At 28.4% G+C, this 26,740-nt stretch overlaps 4 protein-coding genes and 1 long non-coding RNA gene across 7 annotated transcripts; 4 read left to right on the top strand and 1 right to left on the bottom strand.

Annotated features, from left to right (window-relative positions):
- Nucleotides 1-1,814: 1,814 nt before the first annotated feature.
- On the top strand, nt 1,815-3,433 carry LOC140668010 (uncharacterized). Its single transcript, XR_012047104.1, has 2 exons — nt 1,815-2,442; nt 2,734-3,433. It is a non-coding gene; the product is annotated as an uncharacterized lncRNA (long non-coding RNA).
- A 1,972-nt stretch (nt 3,434-5,405) lies between these two features.
- LOC140667639 (metalloendopeptidase OMA1, mitochondrial-like) lies at nt 5,406-7,614 on the top strand. Its single transcript, XM_072895778.1, has 7 exons — nt 5,406-6,020; nt 6,103-6,242; nt 6,352-6,525; nt 6,603-6,710; nt 6,796-6,996; nt 7,113-7,289; nt 7,378-7,614. The coding sequence occupies exons 1-7, from the start codon at nt 5,663-5,665 to the stop codon at nt 7,471-7,473; spliced, it is 1,254 nt and encodes a 417-aa protein (XP_072751879.1). The 5' UTR covers nt 5,406-5,662; the 3' UTR covers nt 7,474-7,614.
- A 457-nt stretch (nt 7,615-8,071) lies between these two features.
- On the top strand, nt 8,072-14,322 carry LOC140667589 (integrin alpha-9). 2 transcript variants are annotated; one of them, XM_072895671.1, is made up of 19 exons: nt 8,072-8,512; nt 8,848-9,097; nt 9,178-9,313; nt 9,557-9,621; nt 9,777-9,924; nt 9,998-10,083; nt 10,170-10,358; nt 10,563-10,662; nt 10,752-10,941; nt 11,376-11,557; nt 11,658-11,776; nt 11,877-12,100; nt 12,194-12,407; nt 12,559-12,725; nt 12,800-12,983; nt 13,104-13,512; nt 13,740-13,842; nt 13,926-14,055; nt 14,134-14,322. In XM_072895671.1, the coding sequence occupies exons 1-19, from the start codon at nt 8,325-8,327 to the stop codon at nt 14,194-14,196; spliced, it is 3,147 nt and encodes a 1,048-aa protein (XP_072751772.1). In that variant the 5' UTR covers nt 8,072-8,324; the 3' UTR covers nt 14,197-14,322. The 2 variants fall into 2 exon arrangements, with proteins under 2 accessions (XP_072751772.1, XP_072751774.1); XM_072895673.1 differs by lacking the exons at nt 13,740-13,842; nt 14,134-14,322 and having other exon boundaries at nt 8,073-8,512.
- Nucleotides 14,323-14,855: 533 nt separating this feature from the next.
- Nucleotides 14,856-22,112, bottom strand: LOC140667590 (nuclear RNA export factor 1). Of its 2 annotated transcripts, none has more exons than XM_072895674.1 (10): nt 21,955-22,112; nt 20,319-20,659; nt 20,147-20,233; nt 19,579-19,822; nt 19,276-19,469; nt 19,087-19,199; nt 18,560-18,596; nt 18,229-18,458; nt 17,889-18,060; nt 14,856-17,779 (listed from the first exon to the last, which is right to left on the bottom strand). In XM_072895674.1, the coding sequence occupies exons 1-10, from the start codon at nt 22,031-22,033 to the stop codon at nt 17,336-17,338; spliced, it is 1,941 nt and encodes a 646-aa protein (XP_072751775.1). In that variant the 5' UTR covers nt 22,034-22,112; the 3' UTR covers nt 14,856-17,335. The 2 variants fall into 2 exon arrangements, with proteins under 2 accessions (XP_072751775.1, XP_072751776.1); XM_072895675.1 differs by having other exon boundaries at nt 17,889-18,057.
- Nucleotides 22,113-22,528: 416 nt separating this feature from the next.
- On the top strand, nt 22,529-23,969 carry Bka (FCF1 rRNA-processing protein Bka). The gene is made up of 5 exons (XM_072895676.1): nt 22,529-22,691; nt 22,872-22,954; nt 23,049-23,120; nt 23,275-23,584; nt 23,720-23,969. Exons 1-5 carry the CDS (start codon nt 22,689-22,691, stop codon nt 23,861-23,863), a joined length of 612 nt encoding a protein of 203 aa, XP_072751777.1. The 5' UTR covers nt 22,529-22,688; the 3' UTR covers nt 23,864-23,969.
- Nucleotides 23,970-26,740: the final 2,771 nt, after the last annotated feature.

Below are 26,740 nucleotides of genomic sequence, written 5' to 3'. Positions count from 1 at the left end.
CGCTCGACGCTCCTTTTTGACGTCAAAACAGATCACGTGATCAAAATTGACGAATTGGTATTTTTACTTTTGGTCACGTGATGTCTTTTGACGCTGAAAATGAGCGTCGAGCGTCAGCATGAAAAGACACCTTAAGAAGCAGCGTTGAAAGATCTAAAGGACAGAGAGATGATTTTGGAACTCTCTGTTCTTCTCTTTTGTCCCGTGGTGGGGACTGAAGGGATGGGTGAAAACAGATGATTATATAGAATATAGATGATGATAATAAAATATGATAATATATGATAATAAAAAAAATCTAAAGCATGAGTTTATTTATACTTTTTATAATATTTATGTTGTAATCTATCGTTATTGTATTTATCGTTGTAATTTAAAAATAAAAAAATAATTAATAAATAATAAATGTACACAGTGAGTAAAATACCATATAAATTTGAAGAAAAAGAAATATTACAATCAATACGTTTTTATGATATTTCATATTTCTGTTTAGCTCTGAGTTTAATCGTAAGAGCAACTCATTTAATTCATCTATTTGTCGCTTTGAATTTACAATTTTAACAACAGAATATGTTTGATACATTAATTTCGGGAAAAGAAACTTTATTAATTACTGATCATTAATGCCGATTATGCAATTGACATACTCGTACGCGATTAGTAATACGTGTTTTCTAATATCCTCAAAAGTTCAATTTTTATTAATAAAATATTTTACATAAATATCGGCAATGTACTTATTTCACGAGCAATAATGTACCTGAAAATGCTCGAAAATTCACTTCTGAATTATTAAAAGAACATATTTCGCAAAGAAGGTGTCGCTCTTCGATGTTCGCCCGTCGATTGTAGCGATAGCTTCTTTGCGAAACATATTTTCCTAATCATTCAGAAGCGAATTTTCGAGCATTTTAAGATATATTACTGCTCGTGAAGTACATTGCCGATATTTATGTAAAATATTTTATTAATAAAAATTCATATTTTATTCGAATAAATTAAATAGAATAAGCTATAATAAAAACAGGCACATCTAATAAAAAACATTTTTATAATAAACAAATATTAAAATATTAATAAATTGTTTTTAATAAATTAATTTTTAGTGATAGAATAAAGTGATAGAATATCTGGTCTTTTCTCTCGTTCTCTCTTTTACTTTGACAGAAAAAAAACAAACATACGTAATATATATGAATAATTAAATAGTTATGATGAAAGAGAGAATATCTATTTAATATACTATGACAAATTTCTATAATTACATATTTAGTAAATGTAATAAGTACAGGCAGTAAATTTGTACATATTTTTCATTATTAATTTATATTTAATTATTATACGTCTATAAATATATGCCGGTATCTATAATATAAATTTCTATCATTTTTACAAATAATTGTTCACATCATTGATATAATTTTCAACGAATATAATAAAGAAATCGTTAAACAGTTATATGGCAAATGTTATAAGATTGCTTTCGTTGAAGTATTTTACACATTTCGTAATCGCGTTTCATGTATTTTAAATATATCGCATTAAATCGAATAATAATATCATTTTAGTTAAGGAATTTTACATGTATTTTAGAATCATTTAATTGTGTACATATTTCATCGCGTTAAATTGTATCACATAGTATAGTGCGTATTTGTTATTGTCTGGCGCGAGAAGAAAGAGAGAATGAATGAGCATACTCGACCTTGTCTTTGACGTCACGCATTCCATAGTAAGAGGTAAGAGAGGGGAGACCACGGCGTACGCGATTCGTAACAGCGGTGAGTCATTCATTTCGACTTGGGCGGACGTAGTGTGCGCACGTGTTTTCACTCCGACGTCGGCGCCGGCGCCGGCATGTGCGTCTTGCGTTCGGTCACCTCGAGGTCGAGCGCGCGGTACACGTTTCTCGCGATAATAATACGTAATAATAATACGAATAATATGCAATAACATTACGATAAATCTTAACGTGTTAAAGTACGTTTAAATTGACTCCGAAATAAAATAATAACATTCGACCTTAGTGACATATAGCGCGCTATTGTTCTTGACATTTGTCTCGATTTCGTCGCGATCGTGATCATGTTTTCGTTCATTTATCCTGATTTTGTTCTTTCTTTCGTCGGAATTTGATTGTGCTCGACCTGTCGACTCCAAGTATGATTCTCGCGCGTGATGAAATTGAATTTTCGATCGTTGCGAAATTCGGGAGTGCCGTCAAAGTATCGCGCGTAAAAGTGCGGGAGTGCCGTCAAACTATCGCGCGTTTTTACTTTTGTACGGTTTAAAATATTGCGCAATTTTATTTTTGTGCGGTTTCAACAAATCAAAAAAAGTATATCGCGCGTATAAAACAATAGTTCCTGACATCCCTTACAATCTGAGAGGAGGAGGAGGCCTAGGAGAGGCATCCTGCATCGACGGAGCAACCCCAGGGTAAATATTATTTATATATTAATTAATAAATGCCTTATACGAAATAATTCGATTCTTTTAGTTGAATGATTTAATCAAAAGAAATTCAGAGATAAAGATTTTTGTATAAATCTTATAAAAGTTTCTATTTAAAAAGAAAAGTTTTTTTAATTTACAAAATTATTTAATATTTAGATATCTGCTTATTTTTGTACGCATCGAATATAAATTTAATGAGTACGATAAGAAATTCTCAAATATTAATTATTTTAAGCGCTGCTATAATTTGGATTTTATATTTGTATGTTACAGATAACATAGCTTCAATATCGACAACTCCGCTGTTGCGCATCAGTGTCGGTGAGTGACAAAAAGCTTTTATTATATTTTAAAGCAACGAATTTATGTAGAGATGCTGGTAGATAGAGATGTAGATTGTAGATAAATCCGTTGCTTTAACCCTCGGACGGCAGGATAACGTATTCTAGTGAGTTCTGAGTCAATTTTAAATCAGAAAAATTTCTTTCGTATCTTTATTATATGTAAGATAAAATTTTATATTTTTTATTCATTTTTTTTAATAGAAAATTTTGTTGAAATAGAAAAGTTATACATATAAATTGAAAGAAAAGGAAAAATATTTTAGGAATAAGAATATGTAATATTTATTCCAATTTTATGCAAGACACGTATTATAAAATATAATGATGAATATGATGAATGAAATATACATAAAATATTTATTTCAATTATATATTTGTAATATGAGTTTTATAAAACAATTTTAAAGATACATATGTTAATGACCTGCCGACAGAGGGGTTAACATACATGCTAATATATTTTATATGCATCGAAAAAATTATATTCTCATCTTAAGGGTATTTTACTTACAATATCTTCTTTTAAAATAGATATCAAAAAATTCTTCTTAATATTAGTTTAAGGGAAAAATCTTCTAAAGAGTAGAGTAATTTTAGATATTCTTAACATGTAAAAATGTATACTAAAATGGGTATTTCTTTATCATTATATTATTTAATATTTGAGATTATTAATTTCAATAATTACAAAAAAACAATTTTATAAATTGTTGACATTGACTATTTAATAAAAATTTGACAAGTTAAATATATATATATATATATATATATATATATATATATATATACATAGTTTTACTTAACTTATATATATAAGATATGTCAAAAAAGTTTATGTAAAGAAAAAAATATTCTCGTTTATTAAGAATATATCTATAAGGAGAGTTTATAAAAGCATATATTTCGAGAATATAATTTTTTCGGTATATACATGATTATATTATCTTTCGCGACTTTAAACGACTGAATAATATACAACGCGTCTAGAAAACGATTATAATATCGTACGATCCTAAAGAAATATAGGTCGTTATATTTGCCGGCGATAATAATTAACCGGCAATAGGAAAGATCTATTTTCCTTCTTCGATCTCTGGCTAAAAATCGAGTCAGAATGAATATGGCCAGGAGCAACAAAGGTAGGTCCAACTGGCTAGAAAAGTACGTGGCCAAATACTGGCCTCGTTACCCGGTCAACACCCGCCGGACAATAGGCAGAGGCGCAGAGCGCCCATTTTTTAATCATATTCAAGCGCTCTACGAGCCTCGAGCAAAGCGGTCCTTTCCGTTCCCGGCCATCTTGTCGGTCACCCGAACAAACCGACGAAACCGCGCCCCGCGAGAAGCCGCCAATCACGATCCACCCGCGGATCCATATCCGAATCGATACGCGCTGGCATAGATCGATCGGTCGGGACCTTCTGCCCACCGAAGCGCGCACAACCCCGCGACATTCGCCGATTGATATTGATATCGATGGCACAAAAATATGAGTATATTCTAAAGTAAAATATTACAAGGTTTAGAATTAAATATTACTAATCGCGTACAAGTATACCAATTGTATAATCGGCATTAATTAACATTAATTAATAAAGTTTCTTTTCCCGAAATTAATATATCAAACGTCCTGCTCTTAAAATTGTAAATTCAAAGCGACAAGTAGATGAATTAAATGAGTCAACTGATGAATAGAATTACAGTAATTAAATAAAATAAAATTATATTATAAATATGTATTTATATATTATATATATATAGTTACATAAGAGTCTCTTGCAACAATGAGCTGGGTTAATTAATTTTGATAAGTAATTTTCATTTTTTTTTCAAATCACGATTAGTTGTTATAAAAAGTGTCTCGCATCAACTTTTTTATTAGTAATACAAGAATTTATACGATTAAATATTTACCGGGGACCTTCTTTTAGCTCTAATGCTTTAGCTATATAAATTAAAATGCTGGTCAAGTAAAAATTAAAACTTTTATTTTTTATTTTATCTTTTTTAAAATAATATGTAATGAAAATTAATGAAATTTTTACGATTATGACAGCGAACACGATATAATTCGGACAATTTTTACTTAAATAAGTAAAAATTAACATTTTTCTCTAATTAAAAAAATTTTGTATATATACGTATACATATAATATATCTGATTTTTATTTCATTTAATTGAATCTATGGATATCTAATAGTTTATTATTGTATTTGTAGAACAATATAATACTCTAAATTATTAAATTGTTGAAAGAAAATTTTGTTTTCATATAAAATAAGTTTTAATTTGTAAAATGTAAAATGTAAAAATAGCGTTTAATAAAAGAAAAAGAATTACAAAAAAATCAAGATATTATTGGCTTAATTAGAATATTGACAACATACTTGGTTATTTGATATTAAAAGTAAATTATAGTCAGTGTGGAAAAATAACAAATTATTTTTAGGTGAAAGTGAATAAGCAAAATGTGTTAATAAATTTTGTGGACATAGCACGGATCGCAACCAAAACTGTACACATTATGCGTTATCCATTGAGAACATTCGTGGACATTGGCTATGTAGTTCAATGTCCACAGAGGGCGTATCGCTTTCAGGGATTACTAATAAAATCACTAGATTAATATGTTCAATGATTATATATTTACATTATTTACGTATTATATACGAAATGAATATTACACATTGTTTTTAATTTTAAATATTACATATTGTTACATATATTTAATTTGCTCTCTTGGCAGTCACGAAAATATACTCAGGACTAATGATGTTTATTATCTCGTCAGTGTCACGGTGAATGAACAAACAACTTGGGTTTAAACTATTTCTGCTTTGACACTTTTGTATAAATTATGTTGCTCATATCAAGAAGTTTGTGTCAGAGAAGCATTCAGCGAAATGCAATAAACTATTTCATTATCCGTCCTATAAGAAGTCATTCCTGTACCTGGCAATGTAAAAAACTTCTCACAATCAGTCAAAATACAGTTGAGTGTAAAAAATTACAGAGTGTAATATTGCAAAAATGCTATTTTCGCACTACACAAAGCTTGCATATTCCACCGTTTGTGGCTATGTTCTTACGTCCTGTTTTACGCATTGGTGCATTCCTGATGGGCCGCACAATAAAGAAATGGTGGACACGCAAGTCCCAAAAAGAAAAGGAAGAATACAAACAATGGGTCAAGGATAGGAGCAATATAATTTTAGGTAAGGGTCATATGAATGCTAAATAATTTTATTATAATAATTTTGTATCATTATGTATTTATTGTTTGAAATTATTCACAAGGTTGTTTTGGACTGTATGGTCTTATATTATTTATTTACTATATAACACATCTCGAAACTGATCCATTGACAAAACGTTCAAGATTTATAATTTTTAATAAAGAACAGGAGAAACAATTAGGAGAGATGGTTCTTGAAGTTGTAAGTATAAACAATAAAATATTTAAAAAGTATATATTAAAGATTTAGAGAGAGATGTTATTTGCAAATATTTGTCAAGTTTGTATTATATAATGTAATCTTATTTCAGCATTTAGAGGCTCATAAAAAAGATTTGGTAGCAAAGACTCATCCAGCTTATAAAAGACTTCTAAGGGTGATTGAAAAAATTTTGGCAGCTAATAAAGACTTAAAGTCAATAAGAGATACAAAGTGGACGTTAACTGTTATTAATACACCACTATCAAACTCGTATATCTTGCCAGTAAATATATTAATATTATAGAGCAATATATATTTGATTTTCAGATACTATTTTTATCCTTGTTTTGTATTTTTTAGGGTGGAAATATCTTTGTCTCCTTAGATATCTTGAAAATTATTGAAAATGATGATCAATTAGGTATTGTTTTAGCTCATGAAATGGCTCATTCATTGCTTTTACATTCGGTAAGTAATACTTTATAAAATGTCAGATATTAATTATATATTTTCTCTGGAATAAAATTATAATTGCTGATTTCTATCTAAACAGCTTGAGGCATTGTCTGATCAGTTATTATGGGATTTTTTGATAGCAATACCAATATTAATAATTTGGGCATTATTTCCTGACATAATGGCTGCTATAGTTCAGATGATAGGAGAACGAATTGTGAGTATCGTGTACAAACTCCCATATAGTAGAGTCTTGGAGAATGAAGCTGATGAAGTAGGACTTAAATTGGCTGCAAAGGTATATAATGTTATATTAATAGCAAATGGTTTCATTACGTTTTATGCTCTCTATTACTTATTAAATATTGTAAAAAATTATATTTGTGATTAATATGCACATTTATTCTTATACAGGCTTGTATTGATATTCGTGAAGCAGTTGTATTTTGGGCTACAATGAGGACGCTTACGGAAATGCATCTATTACCTCCAGAACTATCATGGATATCATCACATCCTAGTCATGGAGACAGAGAGAAAAATTTGAATGAAGAAATGATGCAAGCAATAGAATTGCGAAAGGATGCAGGAGTATGTTAACATATATGCATATTAACACTATCGTTATTGCATTTTATAAACAATATACATATTGCAAATTCTTTAATTTGATTTGCAGTGTCCAGTATTGCCTGCAATAGATCCTAGAAACAAGTTTTACGAACGATCGGCAAAAGAACAGGAAATTTACTTCAAACAGAAAGGAATTATTTGATCAAAATTAAAAGATATTCTTGAGGTTATTTAATATATATAGTTATTTTAAAGTTAAAATATTTTTAAACTATGAGTCGGGTTAGTATACTGTAAATTATTTATTTATTTTAGTACAGAGAGAAATTTAGTTTATACATACAATATATATATATATATATATGTGTGATATTTATTTAAGTATCATAAATATTATATAAATTAGTCTGTAAATATTGTATAGTGTTGTTATGTTTAATATAATACTATGTAAAATTGTTTCATCTGATTTAATAATAGTAGTTAATTGATTTTCTATAAATATGGAAAATGTATATTTATTGTATAAATGTATAGGTAGTTATTTTAAATAATAAAATTTTGTATTTATTTAAATAAAATATTTTTAAATAAATGTATAATATACAAATTATTTATATAATCTACTGAGCTTTTTAATTATAGATTATTATAGGTTCATAGTTCATGTACACAATATATATATATATATATATATATATATGTATAGTAAAAAATTATTAATTATTAGTTAAAAATGTTGATAAATGACGAATGACCTAATGCAATGTGTGGTGATTGTCTTATCATTGTCCTTCCTGTTCTTCTGATCACAGTCATACTATTTCATCCAAGTTAGTCAGTGACAACTTATACTATGGTTTGCTAAATTCTGCGTCATCTAGTCACACATATATTATAAAAAATAATCTTACATTTTATTATTCATATTTATAATTAGAAGATTAAAAAAAAGATAGTAAAATTGTTTTATATCAGTGACGCGTAACACAAATGTACGGAATTATTATTTATTTTCAGTATAAAAGCTCATAGATTAAGTGTTTCACTGTGATGACAATGAAAATTATATTAATCTCCAATCTTTTAATCGTCTCTGCGTATAACATTGATACAAATCATCCAATATTATATCCGAATAATGCGACTAATGCACACGAATATCTACACACAAGATTCGAACGGAGTTATTTCGGTTACTCGGTCCTGCTACATCATGAATCGCAGAAGAATTCTTCTTGGTAATGTATATCAATTCATATTACGTATACTTATGAGCACAATGATATGAAGAGAAATAAGACTAAAAAATAATAAGAGAGATAAGATTATATATATTATTATATAATATTATATGTAAATAATTTTAAAACGATTTAAAAATCTATTTTTTTAGATGTCTATGTATTTATCTCTCCCTTTCTCTTTTTGGTCTTTTATTACTTATATACATTAATAATAAAATTTTGTCAACTCTAATTACTTTATATATTAATTACTAATTATATGTTTAGAAGATATTTTCTATTATTTTTATGGAAGCACATAAAAACAATTATTTATCTTATTTTAACAGGGTGCTCGTAGGAGCACCCCGTGGAAATTATACACGACCATCGCGTGATCGAATGAACTTGAAATTTCTAAACGAACCCGGTGTGGTTTATCGGTGCGGCTTACCAGGCCCATGTATAGAGATCGAACCGGCTGTAATCAAGGATGAAGAAATATATATACGTCAACTTGGTATGCGCGGATATATAAAGAAGAAACAGTCCTGGTTCGGTGGCGCGATGTCGATAGAAAGAAGCAGTGGTTTCCTTACGGTATAAAGAAAAATAAATAAATTTGAATACATATCCTGCCTTTGTGATATATATGACTTTAATTATTTATTTCATTATAGATATGTGCACCACGAACAATTATGAATATTATACTCAATAGTAATACATATGTAGAGACTATGCAGGGCATGTGCTATAGCGATCAGATATCGTCGACAAAATTAAATGCAGAAATGTCTGAAATTGAACATTTTGGTATTTACTCCTCTGTCATTTTTTATTCCTCTCTATGGCTTGTATAGTTGAATCTTTTGCGCGTGCATTATATATATATATATATATATATATATATATATATATATATATATATATAAATTAATTAAAAAATACTCATTAAAGAAAAGATATTAATATTATAATATTATTAAATAAATATTAAATAATGCTATTAAAATACTACTAAATTAACACAAAAAATATTAATATTAAATACATTAGATTACAGCAAAAATACATGGTTTGATCCAATCCACGGTTTCTCCGTTATCTTTGCATCATTGCGGGTATGATAATAATATTATTTGTGTTGTAATTTTTATATTAATATATCTTCATTTTTCATATACAATACAAAGGTCTTATTTTGTTAAACTTTTGTCACTAATATTTCCATTAAATTTCCATATACGCATTAATGATAAAGTAATTTAATCATCAGGATGAAGAAGTGATAAGTCGTATCGTAGGGAGACCAAATGACGATATCATCGGTAGTATCAATATAGCACGTTTCAAGACACGCAATTTTCTTGAGACATATACGGAAACTACGGATATACCAATAAACGATAATTTATCGCAGTTTGGTATGACTCTAAACATAAAATAAAATTTCTATTATGATTAAATGGATTTTAATTAAGCTATTATTTTCATCAGGCTTCGCGGTGACATCAGGATACTATTTTGATCGAAATCGATCTCTTTATGCCTGCGCAGATCCAGGATGGGATTACGTGGGACAGGTAAAACATTCCTTAATATTTTATAGAGACATGAGAGATATTTGTGGCAATAAAAATTGCGATATTAAATGCATTTAACACAATAGGTCGCTGTAATTGATCCGGATAAAAATTCTATGATCGCGCGTCTCTGGGGCACTGACATCGGCGAATTTTTCGGAGCAAGTTTGGCTACGGGTGATTTAAACAAGGACGGTCTATGCGATCTCGTAATCGGAGCACCGCATTGGGGAAATGATAACGGCAGAGTTCATATATATTTGGGTAGCTTAAAGGTAAAAAATACTTTATTATATATACACGAACTCCAGGTTTCCATTTTTAAACGAGAATCTTAATACTTTATTGCCTCGATTCTTAAATTAGATTAATTATATTGATCTCTCAGAAATTAAGTGCGAATATATTCGATATAAAAGAGTATCAAACTTTTCTGATACTATACAGGAAATTTTATCATTAAATTTATTTTGATACAGAGAGAATTCGAAGCGGCTGCGGTTTTAGAAGGCGCCACCGAGGATGCACTGTTCGGTTATGCAGTAGCGAGTGGCGATTTAGACGGAGATGGTTTCAGCGGTGATTATTATATGCCTATAATTAAAATTTCAAGTCATTTCCTTGATTTATAATGAATCCGTAATGACACGCTATTCATCGAATTCTAGATATTATCGTAGGTGCACCTTGGGAGGAATCTGGAGTAATTTACATTTATAATGGCGATGCAAGTTTAAAGGACAAAGTAAGACCTCTCGTGTCGCAAAGAATCACGATGCAATCACATCATAATCTTCCGGTGAACATCCGAACGTTTGGATTTTCGATATCAGAGCCAATCGATATAGATAACAATGGGTTGGTAAATCATTGTGCAAATTTAAATTTTGTAGCATGCTTTTTTGTAAATTATGTTTTTTTAGCTGAAAAATCTATATAAACTTACTATTTATATTTTATAGTAAATTGTTGTTAAAACTGAATATAAATAAATGTATATAAAGAATCAATCCTTGAATTCAAAATTATAACGATAGCAGTTAATGAAATATCTTTGATTCTTTTTCAATTTTGTATTAAACTTTATTACTCTTTATATTAAAATGGACAATAAAAATTAGTGATATCTTTTTTGTATCAAAGGCCTCGAAAAATAAAAAAATAGCATATAAATTCGTCGTATCTTTATATAGATTCAACACTTCTTGCTATATAATTTTATCTGTGCTTTTTAAAGATGAAATAATATTGAAATTCTTTTAAAATTTCATGTTTAATTATTTGCAACGTAGATACGCAGACGTCGCAATAGGCGCGTATAAATCAGGACATGTCGTAGTACTTCGGAGTAAACCCGTCGTAAAAACAAATTTAACTATTTACACCGATCCAAGCACCTTACAAAGATACGTCAGCCTCTTTTTTATTGCAATATGCGTCGATTATCATGGTTATGACACGGCAAAGACACGTGGTATGTTACATAAAAGTGTTAAGTTATTATTATAATAATATATTATTTCTTTTTTATTACAATGATATATACATACGTTTTTTCAATTTATAATTTATAGCTTTTAAGATTTCTCTTACTGTGGACAAAAAATATAAACGTACCAAAGAAACATCATTAGAATTATTCTCAGAAGAGTCTTCCATTCAAATGTGTGTGGATACCAATATTACACTTTCGGTATGAAACATCTATACGTTCAACGTCGTTCATTTATGATTGTTTTAATAATATTTATTAAAACGTATTTTTTCTGACAAAAATAATATATTCATTGCAGGATAATATTCAAGATTTCATCGAACCGATCACTATTTATGCAACACACGATTTTACATATAACGAATCGTCTGCACGTGAATTCTGCAAAATATGTCCCGTTGAGAGCAGAAGCGGTAAATCGAAAAACGCACAAACGCTTTTGCTTCCCTTCGACATTGGATGCGGGGAGGACAGAGTTTGTAATTCCAATATATCTGCAATAGTTAAATTCCAAGGAGTCAGGCAAGTATTTATAGTCGAATGTAATATTGAATTTTCTTCAAAAGTTTGTGTGTTGGTTCACAATTATATATCCTATTGAAATACAAAATATAGGGAAAATAATTCGTGGGTGATTGGTTCTAATGATATCACGTTGGAAATACACTTGGAAAATCGAGCTGAGCCGGCATATCTTACGAAAATTGTATTTACCTTCCCGGAAAACATAGTATTGCGTAGTATTTTACCATTTTGCGAAGAGGACACAGAAGGAGATACCTTGATAGTTATTTGCAAAGTTGATAATCCGCTCGAAAAGAATGAACAGGTAAATGTTAATGATAAAAATAGAGCGCTCGTTTTGTCGATTATTTCGAGTAAATGATAAGTGTCAAGATTAATAAGAAAGAAAATAATAGAATATATTAAAAAATTTTTTTTCAAAAAATTTATCAGTATCTTTTTCTTCTTTTTTGCAGAAAATTGTAAAATTGGATCTGGATATGAGACATTTGACCGACAGTTCATTGCATGGACGTATTCTGGAGTTCTTTGCGGAAATACAAACTCGTAGCGTAAATCATGGGATGCAAATGATTAAATCTTCGCTTACTTTATATAGCGAGGCATCCTTATCATTAAACGGGTTTGTATCTTTTCAAAAAAGAGAAAAAAAATATTTTGTATAATAGAAAATAACAGAGATACATTATGTTACAGGAAACCGGTTGAGGAAAGTTATTATTTACCTAATTTGGATAAGGATCAATTAAATATAACGTTTCAGCATACTTATCAGATATTGAAATTTGGTGCGACGTCTATAGACGAAGCGCGACTTATTGTCAACGTACCAGCTGGCACAGAAGACTCAGGCTCTTTAGTGTTCTTATATAAACCGCGGGTCAGTATATTATACGCAGTATGTATAAAATTATCACAATTATTTGTGTCATAATATTATTTTTAAAAAATATATTTAAATTCATTTAAATTTCAAAAATATTTAAAATATTTTTTTCAGATATATGTATCTGGAAAATATTATAACTGTTTATCAAACGGGATAGATTTAATAGATATGCAACAAAATGAACTTCGAGAGGAAACGGTATCCGATTTATACGCGTACAATTTGGATAATAATAATGAAACACTGCCAAATGTAACGCATGATATGTTCAAGAGAGATGTGCACGATCGTACGACTATAGCGGCCCATATATTCCAAACGTTCTATAATGCGAGAACAGTAAAAGCAGAAGTTTCAAACAGTAATCTGACAATACGAGAAAGCGATATTGTATATTTGAACTGTTCAACATACGGTGTAAATTGTTCAACGGTGTACTGCGATCTCAGTGCGTTAAAAACGCGACAGGATGTCGGAAAATTAGTGATGAGATTAATTCTCAATGCCACAAAGCTCAAAGGTATGGAATCTTGAATGAGAAAAAAGTATGGTATACGGAAAAAATTTTACAGTATAAATTATATGAAAAAAAAAATATATATATATATATATATGATATATTTACTACTATAAAAATAAATTATAAACTATATGTATTTATATGTATTGTTTATTAACAATTATGCATTCCGTGTAGTTTTCAATATAAAATTATTATCACGCATATTTTTTTATGATAATTTCAAGACAATTTCGAATTATCGGATGAAACAAAGATTGTAAAATTCAACACGGATGCTTACATTGAAATTATACGTCCGGCAAATAGGATTTCTAGCGTAGACGCTAGGCGAGTATTGTCATAATAAATTACTATTAACTGTAGTGAAATCTAGAAAATAAACTATATTTAAAAGTTTATATACATTACAGGCATAATATAAATCTTACGACGGAATTTCATAATACTGCAAAGACGCAGAAACTACAATTGTGGGTTGTGCTCATGTCTGTTTCATTGGGTTTAATATTATTATATATTATTATTATTATATTAAGTCTGGTAAGCTCTGATATTTTCTATATTGTTACTTCTTCACAAAATACATTAGGATGATTAATTACTACTTATCGATTATAGGTGGGTTTTTTCAAAAGAATAACAAAGGAAGAATTATCTGCTTTAAAGACGAACGAGGTGTAAAATCATACACATATAATACACGCAATTAATAATTAATTAATAAAGTAATCATGTTAAGAATTAATATATAAAACCATTCTTTACATATGTTATATTACGTAATTGTTCTTGTAAATTTTCTACAAAAAAATAATAAATAAAAATAATAATAAATCTAATATTTTCTTAAAAAAATCATGTATTTTTTCATTAACATTATATAATTACAGTACATTGCTCATACAAAGATTTAATTTTTTAACTATACAGATGTGTATTTGTAACATTGTTTCATGTAATATTCACATTTCCTTATCACTTAATACATTAATAATATGAATAATAAATATCTACATTTCTCCTTCTGGAAATAAGAACAATACTATTTATGTAATATTTATGATATAAGCAGATTTTTTCTCATTTACATATACAGATCTTATAAATGAAGGTATTAATCATTTTTGTTGCTTATAAAACATAAAAAAGGTAGTTTTATTTTCCGATTCTTTATATAATCCGTGATTATATATTATGATTATGTGCAATTACATCTGATACCTTTCTTTTCACGCACGTTATTTATATATGCCAAAATAAATACAATATACTTTTTTAAATTAAAAACTCGATTGTACGTATAAATGTGAGTATAAATTATTTCTAGTCTCTTTCTGAACATTCCATTGCTTAGACAAGTATAATTCATGATGCTACTACGCGATTTTTGTCATTAATAAAAATATGTGATTTGAGTATATATTTAATGACATATTTACACACCACCAAAGGTCAATTCTACTTCTCCAAGCATGTAGAATAAATGCAGACATGTCATCGTGATGATATAAGCTGCGTGCATATATCATAAGATGTAAAAATGTTGCAATGTGCTTGCTCAACCAACTGCTGCATCTCGTACAATCGTTCACTTCATTATGGTAGAGGTCCATGTCCTTCAAAAGAAAGCTGAATCGCTCTTCTCGTTCTCCTCGCTTCACAGTGCGATATACATCCAACTGATATTTAGGATTCGAACCGCATAGATTCGACTCCCAGTCATATATCGCATGTATCAATCCTATTAGACTTCGAGTTTTATTAGAAATCAGGATATCCTGAAGTTGAAATTTGAAATATCGTCCTGTATGTTAGCTCTTTTTTTCGTTTCTAGCTCTTCGTTCTTCCATTGATGTACGTTGGCGTGCGTAGAATCTGAACCATTTTTAATGGGACAAAATTCACATTGAATTTTGTGCTTCGCACATGCTAATACGAATCATGTGATATAAACTTCGCGAAATAAAAAAAAATATTGAATTTAAAAGTGAATACTACAAATAATTTATACTCACATATGTAATCGAGCCTTTCTTAAACTGATATATGCATAACGATTTAATAAGGATCGCATATACAATACTATTTAAGATATATAAAAAATTATTCACACAGTGCAAGAGCACTGTCGTACGTAATTGAAATGACAATTTTGAGAAACTGTTCGCTATATGTATCTTCTAGAAAATTGCACTAGCAGTTTTAGAATTTTTTTTTTGGAGAAAAAAAATTCTGTTAAATAATTATTACAGACTATAAACTTAAATATATGTAAATATTAATTCGTGCGCATAATAAAATCTGATATACTATTAGACCAAGAATGTAATATTTTATCTTTAAGAAATTTAATTTTAAAGGAACTGTATCTATTTAATTTTTTTTCTATATATAAAGATCTTATGTTAACTATACAGTGACGCTAGATAGATACAAAGAAAAGTCTCCTCTAGCAAATACAAAGTTTCTTTTTTATCTATTTAGAGATAGTATGCAAGATTATATAACTTTTTTTATTAAGAATTTTTTATAAAATTTTATAAAAAATTCTTTATAAAACACAAAGTCTTATATTTTTGTGTGAGTTCTCTAATTTTTTTTCATTCCTTTTCCAAGGAAAGTCTAATATCTTATTTGCATCTTACCTGTATGATTAATTAAAATCTAAATTGTCTGTGATATCTATCGTCACTGTATATACATAAAGCATAAATGAACTAACAGTATAAAAGCATGAAGTATAATTTTTGTTTACTTCATGTAAAAAAGATTGATTGATATATATTAGAACTTATAATAATTATACATACTTTAAACGCCTAACAGAATGTTATAAGAAAGATTAATAACTATTGGCAATTTGGTTACATACCAAAAAATATTTTGGTATTTATACTATCTAAATATTACATACTAACTTGCCGACTTAAATGTTTATATTTTAATATAAAATTTATATGTATCTACTTTCTATAAAGTAATGAAATTTTTCTTTTTTTTTTTCTTTTTTTATGCATCAAAATCTGAAGATCGAAAATATCTACAAAATATTAAAATCACTTAATATATAACAGTGTTTTTCTATATTAATTAGAGTATGATAGTATCCGGCTTGTTTCATAATCAGACACACTTGTAATCTTTCTTTTTATGATAATTTTCATTGTTTATATTTTTGATGATAGTGTACACATACATACATGCTTATCAATATAGCAGTATCAATTAAAACTACATGAATGTGATATTGTGATATTTTCAGTTAGTCATTTTCTAATATTTTATTAGAAATAACTTCATCATTCATATCCAAAAAGATTTTTTTTTTAATTATAATTTTATCACATATATTTATTCATCATTTAGTTTCTCTTGCCAATTTTCTTATAAATATAACTGAGCTTTTTTTTAGATAGGAAATTATTTGATAAATAATTCCATTAAAAATTTATAGTTATAGTTTTATGTTTTCATTGGTACTGCTAAATAGTATAAGTATTACATCAAAAATTTGTTAAAAACCACTTTAAAAAAATTAAAACTTACATTTTCCTTCTTATATTAAGATTCTGCTTGGTTTTTTAACAAATTTTCTCTTGCATGTATTATGAGCATCTCTTTTAATCTAAATGAAAACAAGATGGATTCTAAATAATTTTTTTAATACGTTTAACCTAACATTTGTCTTCAAGTTTTGATGCAAAACAAAAATATGCATGCGTCGAAAATATGCATGCCAAAAGTAAGCAAAAGAACATGAATGATATTACGAAGTCTGTATTTTTTATCACAGTGAGAAATTCTTTTACTTACATAGATATTATTTTGTAAACGCTTCCGATGGTATTTGACCGCGTTTGAAGAACTCTTGAAATGCAGAGACTGCATTATCGTAGTTCCACTGTGTTTCTTGTAAACATTTTAGACTCCATTCCAAATTCATGTTCGTTTGCTGACTCAACGTCATTGTCATCTGCTGTTTTATATCCTCGCTTAATTCTGAAACTATAGGCTTCACTGTTTGCGTGGATGTTTGTGGCAATAGCTCCGACGCCTCTGGTTGGGTCGGTTGGCTATTTAGTTGCTGATTTAGTTGTTTCAGTTGCGCCTCAGGCGGCTGACTAATATGTAACTGCTCATTGCGAATACAATATCCGCTATTTTCCGGAACAATTATAAATGTTCGATTGAAGTGACGAATAGGCTGTTCTTTGTTATCAAGTTCTTGAAAATAGCCTGTTATCGTGATGAACATCATTACTTGCTGTAAACAAATAAGAAATAAATTGCAATATAAATTTATTTTCATATTGCTTAATATTTAACATGTAATAATATGAATCATTGTTGTAACCTTTAGCATAATAACTTACTGTAGCAAGAGCAATGTCCATGGTAAAGGTATCCAGGAAATGCTTTGTTCGTGGCATTTCTGATATGAAAGAAACTACAGGTAATCTACCATGCTTCAATAATTTCTGTCTTCTAACCGTATCATATATCCGGAACAAGTTTCGGTTCTCCGTGAGATACCCGTTTGATCTACTTACAAAAGAAAATTTATTTTGTAAACATTTTCAAATATTCAATATTAAGAATATATTTGTTACAATAATATGATAATTAAATTAAAAGAAAATTAAAATTAAAAGAAAAATGTTATATAAAAATATTAATTAATAAAAGAATGTAATATTCATTTCAAGTACTTACTTATTATTATGGAAAGTGCTTATTGTCATACTAAAGCACGCATGTTCGTCGTATGCGTCAAGTAGAGGTTGGCGGTTCTCACTGTCAAATACTGTGAAATACTGTTGCAAAAATTGGCTTGCAATTTCCTGTGCTTTTCCATCAGCAACAAACATTCTTTGCGATGGTGGTACTTTAGCAGCCTCGTCAACCACGTCGAATACGATTGGTCGTGGTAATTCCGTACCGTCCTTTCGAACGATGTAACAAAAATTTATTTGCGTGTACATGAGGGGAAACATAACAAACATCTTCGAATACATATATATGTAATAGTGTATAAAATACTCACCAGACGCAGCAGTCTCGGGAACCGTCTCCGGACGTCGCTATGGTCGAGAAAGAAAAGCCCGCAAGTTCCATGTTAATCGTATAATAACAGAAACATACATATACTTTATTATTAAATAAAAAAAAGTATATGAATAATCTAATAAAAAATATTTGAAATAAATTTACTCATGCAGTTAATTCATGCAATAATGTTTCACTAGAAGAAATTCAAATTCTGTGTAAGATTGATATCTAAGGATGTTAGGAAAACATGCATTTTTACTTATCTTTTATACATATTTTTAATTGTTAATTATATATATATATATATATAATTATACATATTTAATATATGTTCAACTGTTATTAAAATTAGTCTAGAATTTTTGAGAATCTCTAATTTTATAAATAGTATAAAATATAAATATGTAAATATGTATAAATACAACAATGATTTTTGTGATGTTGTCTGTCAAATAATATTAGTTTTTTTTCAATACTGTGTTTCTCAATGAAAAAAAAGATCAAGTTAGAATAATATATTACCTAATATAGTCATTTTGCCGAGACTTATACTTGTTACAGAGGGGGTTTCCAATTAATTTTAATTCCTCCAATTTTAGGTCTTTAATAGCATCTATTTGATAGATATCCTTGAGCTATATACATATAATTTATAATGTTATATGGTAGAGCCAAATGTAGTGTACAATCAGTACATGCAGTTATACTCACCTTGTTATCACTGATGTAAAGAATCTTCAAGTTTGAAAATTTTTTACTTAGCACGCTGAGTCTATCAATGTTCTGCAACTTATTGCCTTCTAAGTTTAAGGCTTCCAAAGTAGGTATGTGTTCGCCTACGATATCTAACACAGTCATTAACATTGCAGGGCGGAATAATGCACAAAAGTAATCACCAACTAGATCTGTAAACAACATGCATATAATCTTTTAATGTTTGCATTAGTTAATAATAAGTCTTTAAGATAATATTATTATTTTTAATAAATTTATGAATTTGTAATAATTTCTAACCAGGATCTCGATGAAATTTTGATAAATCCAAAGCGTTTGTTTCTTGCACATATCTCTTGGACATAGCTTGTTTTAATCGTTCCTTCAATTTGTCATCAATTTCACATTGTGGAAATCCTGGTTTTGCTCTCACTTGTAGTTTAAAGCCATCCGTCATTGTTATTTTGCGATCACAATTTAGTAATGCAGTTGCTGTCTTGTGATCGTCAACATAGAAACTAGCTTCATTCCCCATTATTTTATACTGTAACAAATTATTGACTTTAACAAAGCAACAAAGATTTAAAAAATGCATTCTATTTACCATTATCATAATATACATCCCTATTATGAAATATAAAGCTTTTGCTCTTATTACAATCAAATTTGACATTGAATTATGACCTCAGAAGACGAATTGCATAAATCTTATATAATTACTCACTTTTTTAATGTTATAATTGTTGAATATAGTTGTAAAGGATTAAAAAAAATTTTAAATTATGCTAATGTTTATCAAGTATTTTTAAGTTTATCATATTAGAATAAGTATATTGAGTAAAATATAATTAAAAAAATATATACTTACCGTTATTGGAATGAACACTTCAGGCGCCATGTAGTTTAATAACGTTCTTAAAACGTAATCTTTTTCATATTTATGTCCATATGGTATCTGCAATATACAAGCAATATCAAAAGTAGAAACTTATTTTAAAACTTTATAATTGCATACATTATGCTGTAATAAAATTACTTACACTAATTCTATACCAATTGGATTCTCCTATTGGAAGTGTTTGCATTCTAGAACCAGATTGACCCCCCTTGAAGTTCCTGTTTGGTAGAGGGCTATTTCTTCCTCGAGAAATTGTTCTTTGCCACATCCTGTCTCTTCTATCTCTCGAAGTAATAACCACTTGTCTTGTTAGTCTATTATTGTTATTACAGTTGCCTGTCATTGGAATATCCTCATCTAAGCTTGCCAGTACTGCGTTGCGTGATATTTCTCTAGGGTTGGGCCTATGTGTTTTAAACGATACACGAGGTCTGGTTCCCTCGAGATGATGTCCTCCATTTCTTCCCATACGATCATCATGGCCTATAAGTAGATATATAATAGTTGAAATATATAAAAGTTTATATACTTAATTGTAAAATAGTTATTTTAAGTGTTATAAGCATTTAATATTATGTTTCAACAATTTTAAAATAAATAAGACATACACTGATTCTTTTTGTGTCTAGTATTTTAATATTTTCTTAAATAATAAAAATAAATGAGTGTATCAAATTTGTATATTATATTATACTAACAATAATAAATTATAATATACTTATTCAACACATACAAACATTTTCTATTTTATCTAAGATATTTATTTATAAATTAATTTAGCATTTTTACTTCAATTAAGTTAATCATCTATACATATAATAATAATCTTTATTGTGCAACAAATTACAATATGATCATAAATAAAGTTAAGAACATGGTACATTTTGTTGTTCCAAAAAGTAGAGCACCAGCTCTCAAGCTGGTATAATGCTTGATCAATAAATAAATAAAAATAATTTTATGAAAAGAGAATAATGGTGAATATATTATAAAATCTATCATATATAGTGATAAAAGATATGATTGCAGAAGATAAAGGGTTAGAATGCTAATAAGGTTGCGTTACATATCTAGTGTGATAAGATAGATAGCTGCAGCTACTTAGAAAGAAACGAGAGATGATAAGGAACAGATACTAAGAGAAGTAGAGCTGAAATGCTTTATGACTAAATATGAAAAGAAGTTTTGGAATTTGAATGTGCAATGTAATGAAAGAGCAAGTTGGAATTGAGAATGAGTAACTGAAGCAGAGCATGTGTGAAAATCAAAATTGAAATGCAACAAATTCCTAAGCTAAGAAGAGTCCGAAGAACATTGAAGATGAAACAATAAAGATGAAGTATAAAGCATTGATATCATAGATCATGAGCCATGTAGAGCATTGAAACAAAGGAGTCATAGATAAGATTTATTAATTCATACATGTAAAAGAAAATTTTTATGTAAACTATATACGTAAATATGAAAATTCTTAATGAAAAATATGGAAATAATATGGGAAATAGTGAATGTGCAATGATATGAGAACGAGAGTAAATATGGAAAATTCAAAATGTAAATTCAATATGCCACGTGTACATTTTACTTTTCTGACCTCAAGTTTCGGATATAAAAAAAAATAGCAAGCAAGTACAACCGATTAAATTAGAAAAATTGCTATATCGATAAAAGTTAACAGCATCCATTGAAAGGAGTACTACGCACTTACAAACGATCTGCTGCACGATGTTAAACGAGCCATAAAATTAAGATAAAGGAACGGAAAATTGATAACTCACCAAAGTAATGCTTATCCTCGGAAAGATTATTTCCTCGGCCGTTGCGACCACCCCAGGATTTATTCGATTTCTTCGGCATTTTCTCCTTTTCAGTAATCTCAAGCTCTCCCGAAAAACACCGAGCTAGATCAACCAAGCAAATGGCGTCTCGTCTACTCTGCTCTCTACTTGCGGACCAAAAGTTCCGATAGAGGGCAAGTTGTAAATTGTGCGCATGCGTAAATGTGCGCAGTCCATAAGGCCGGGTCTACAATAGACGTAGTAAGCCTAAAGCCCGTATCAGACTACGCATTAAAAATTGAAGATTGAAGATTAAAGATTAGAATTTGACTAATCAGAACAAAGGCAACTAAAATTGTTTTGTCTTAATTGGTCAAATTTCAATCTTCAATCTTTAATCTTAATTTTTGTGTACTGTTGAACGCAGTGTGAATCCATTAACGTCATTGGTCCAATCAGCGTCAAGCTAACTTGACGCTGATTGGATAGCACGGCGCTTACACGTTTGCAACGCTGCGATGTGATTATTGTAGAATGACTTTAGGGATATTTACATTTTTAGCGCGAACAACGTTTCCTTGAACGCACCCGAAGCCCGAAGTGTGAATCCTGCGTTAGGTATTAGGTTAGGAAAAATCTTTTACCTTTATACATCAATGTAAACGTGGGATAGTTGAAGATTACAGTTTTATTATTTATACATCTTATAAATATATACAAGGAAATATATTACAATGGTAAAAATATATTTTTTTTATGATTAAAACAAATATATATTTTATCAAATAAGTTAAAAGTTGTTTAACCTTAAATTTATGAATTGTTGAGATTATATTGTATTTCGACCTTTTTAATATTTTGTACATCGTTATTTTTCAAAATTCTATAATCAACTTAAAATTAATTATGGGTTATAGCCGAAAAATAAGAAAACACGTAAGGTTGTGATGCAGAAATTTGCTCAGATGAAGAGGATGATTAGTCTGAGTGATTCACGAATGTAAGTTTATGTATTTATGTAATTTTTAACAAATTTTTATTGTTATATATTTATAAAAATACACCGAAAAAAATAAGAAATAAATTTTTTGTAGAAAGCCAGAAAAACGATTGCCATCCAAGAAAACTCCGAAAGAAGATCAGACTAAGATAAAAATTACAGAAACGTAAGTATATATTACATTTTTAATGTTACATTTAATCTTGACAATATTTACATTAATTTTAATAAAAGTATCTTTGCATGACATTGTGAAAGATTATCACCAAATTATTTTTCTTATATAATTAAATTATAAAACTATATATTTATGATTTCAGGCCACAACAGTCCTCTGCATTATTTTTCCAATATAACACACAACTTGGGCCGCCATATCATATTTTAATTGACACAAACTTTATTAACTTTTCCATTAAAAACAAATTGGATATTATACAAAATATGATGGAATGCCTCTATGCAAAGTGTATACCATATATAACAGATTGTGTAATGGGTGAATTGGAGAAGCTTGGGCAAAAGTATAAATTGGCATTGAGAATTATCAAGGATCCACGATTTGAAAGATTAAAATGTATGCATAAAGGAACCTATGCAGATGACTGTCTTGTGAATAGAGTGACGCAAGTAAGTATAGACTGTGGAATCTTATTACAACACAATTATTAATGAATATTTTGCATTTGACAATGGTAATATAAATTTACTTTGAGTAATATTATAGATAAGAACATTGAATTGTGCATTGTGTTATTATTTTAGCACAAGTGTTATATCGTGGCGACCAATGATAAAGATTTGAAAAAAAGATTACGGAAGATATCGGGTGTGCCAATAATGTACGTATCTCAACACAGATACACGATAGAACGGATGCCAGATGCTTATGGCGCGCCTAAGAAGTAAACTTAGTTTATTAAGAGAGGCGACTTTTTTTTTATATAATAACTATCTTTTTTTTTATATAAAGATAAGTTGTATATATATTGTTAATAAAATTTTTGATATCAAATATTCATTAATATTGAGAAAAGCATTGTTTCTTTTACAAAATAATAGTCAATTCGTATTATACGTGTAGATAGGTTTATATAAAGGATAAGCCCACGCGCAACAGTAGAAAGGGCGGGAAAGATCTATCTATTTTGCTGCCTTCGCATTTCAATTTTTATCAAACTTACACTTATCTTTTTTTATTCTCTTTCTTCCCTTCTCACTTTCTCTTTGACATAGCGACAGAAATATTTTTATTAGAATGGTATATTAGTACTGTCACGATTTTTTAAATTTTATCTTTTTTTTAAGAAAAAAACACGACAAACATTTTAGTAAAAACAGAGTAACATTCTCTTTTAATAATAAAAGAAAATTTCGATTTTTATATTTCGTAAATTATATTTTATATAAATTTGATTGGTTATTTTCAGAATTTGATTTCAGATTCAAGTGCAGTACTAATAAAAACTATTACATTACAATTTTTATCATAAAAAATTACACAGAATTTACCATAATCGCCATATTATAAATTCGCATTTTAAAATTTATTTTTAAAGTTTGAATCAAATATTTGAATTTAACATTTATTAAAAAAGTAAAATAGCGTAATAAATATAAATTTGTCAATTATTGAAAAATAATGAAATATTAGTTAAAAAATGTTTACATCCCATATCGTCGAAAGAATATTTTACGATCATTGAAAAAAATGATCGTGTATAACTTCTAGTTTATAAAAATTATGCTGAAATATACACATACGCACGTACACATATATATGTAAGGTGTGTGTGTGCGTGCGTGCGTGTGCGCGTAATGTTTTTATATTAAATATATTAAATAATATTAAATATATGAAATATATTTTAAATAATATTTTTAAATGACATATACACATATTTGTAAGTACATTTTATTTTTATAATATAATTATAATATTAGATATTTTAATAGATTTTTTCGTGTGACTTTATCAACGCAAAGGATATAAGGAGAAGATATACACAAATAGCTTCTATTAATCATGATCGCATATCGCCATCTTTAGAATTCGAGAAACTCGATGTACGCGAGGATTAATATAATTGATGATTTCGGCGTATACACATAAAATGTCATGGCTTTTCTATATCCGGATAAATGTTGGAATGCTTGTATCTTTTTTTCTCTGGTCGTGATCTTTCTAATATTGGGGAGCAGCATACATTATCATACACGCGCATATTACCGTGACGAAATTACACAGGATATTAATCACGCGTCCGAGCAAATCAATGTCTTGCATTTCTCAAAGAATAGATTTTAGAATCAACTTTCAATTTGAGAGATTCTCTTGAATAATGAATAATTGTTTACATCAGGGAATGTTTATAATTGTCACATCATTATTGATTGGTAATTAATAAGATAAAGATACATAATGGAAAAGAATTTAATTAACATTAAAATAACGATATATTTCAAGTATATAATATATAGTATATAATATATAAGTGTAATATGTATATTATTATATGTATATAATTAAAAGATTTCTGATTGCTGCCACATTTATAATTTTGTCCTTAATTTATAATTCTTAAATCACATTGCGGCTGTATTTCTTGTTACATAGATATATACTCAGTGAAAAATAATCATCAAATCGACATCAAATTGACATCGAATCGATGTAATTTACATCAATTCGACGACAATTTGATGTCGATTCGATAGATCTTTTCTCACTGGGATATTGTTAAATATAAGAAAATTATTATTGTCGCTGCTCGACATCGACAGTTAATGTCCATGAGACGCACATGTAAGGATTCGATGTAATTCGAGAGCAATGCAGATGCATTTTACCTTCAGGCTCCATAAATCTAAAGACAGAGTAAAACAAACACGCGTTATATGATTCGTTATCATCTGTTATCAATGGATTCTTTTCAAATTTTCACTTTTATTTTAAATCGAGAGAAGATTCGTCCATTTCTTCTAATAATTCTGTTATCCGATAAAGGTAAAAAATTGCATTTTTCCCGAATTTCGCCATTCACTCTCACCCGAAAAAAATAATTCGTTTCATTTCCTTTTATCTACGTCCACGTATAACACGTGGGTCAAGTAGAAAAAGCATCGAGACAAAAAGATTCATTCTATTAGTGCACGTGTACCAAATCAGAACATCAATTGATATACATATCTAAGACAACGTACGTATAAGTAAAATAAAACAATGTCCATTTTTACTTTTTAGTTAGATAATTGATTAAAACTGAATTTTTTTTGGCCAGCATACAAGCGCGCAATTGTTTGAAATGTCATGCTGTATTTTTCAATATCTTTTATCTTAATTTTGTTATTAAAAATATTTTTGTGAATAAAATAAACATTACTTAATAAAACAAATTATATATTTTTCTATGTGTGTAAATAAAAATTTTGCATTAAAAAGTATTAGCTTAAAAAGTATTTTAAGTTTTGATTCGCTAGACTTTTTTTTTGTATATAAAACACTTTAGATTTGCATTTGCAATTTATTAAAACTGAGTTTTTTTGGCCAGCATACAGGCGCGCAATTGTTTGAAATGTCATGCTGTATTTTTCAATATCTTTTATCTTAATTTTGTTATTAAAAATATTTTTGTGAATAAAATAAACATTACTTAATAAAACAAATTATATATTTTTCTATGTGTGTAAATAAAAATTTTGCATTAAAAAGTATTAGCTTAAAAAGTATTTTAAGTTTTGATTCGCTAGACTTTTTTTGTATATAAAACTCTTTAGATTTGCATT

Source organism: Anoplolepis gracilipes, chromosome 7 (genome assembly GCF_047496725.1).
Source record: "Anoplolepis gracilipes chromosome 7, ASM4749672v1, whole genome shotgun sequence".
Lineage (NCBI taxonomy): Eukaryota > Metazoa > Arthropoda > Insecta > Hymenoptera > Formicidae > Anoplolepis > Anoplolepis gracilipes.
Note: the sequence above shows the minus strand (reverse complement) of the source record. Positions and strands in the feature narration are given on the sequence as shown.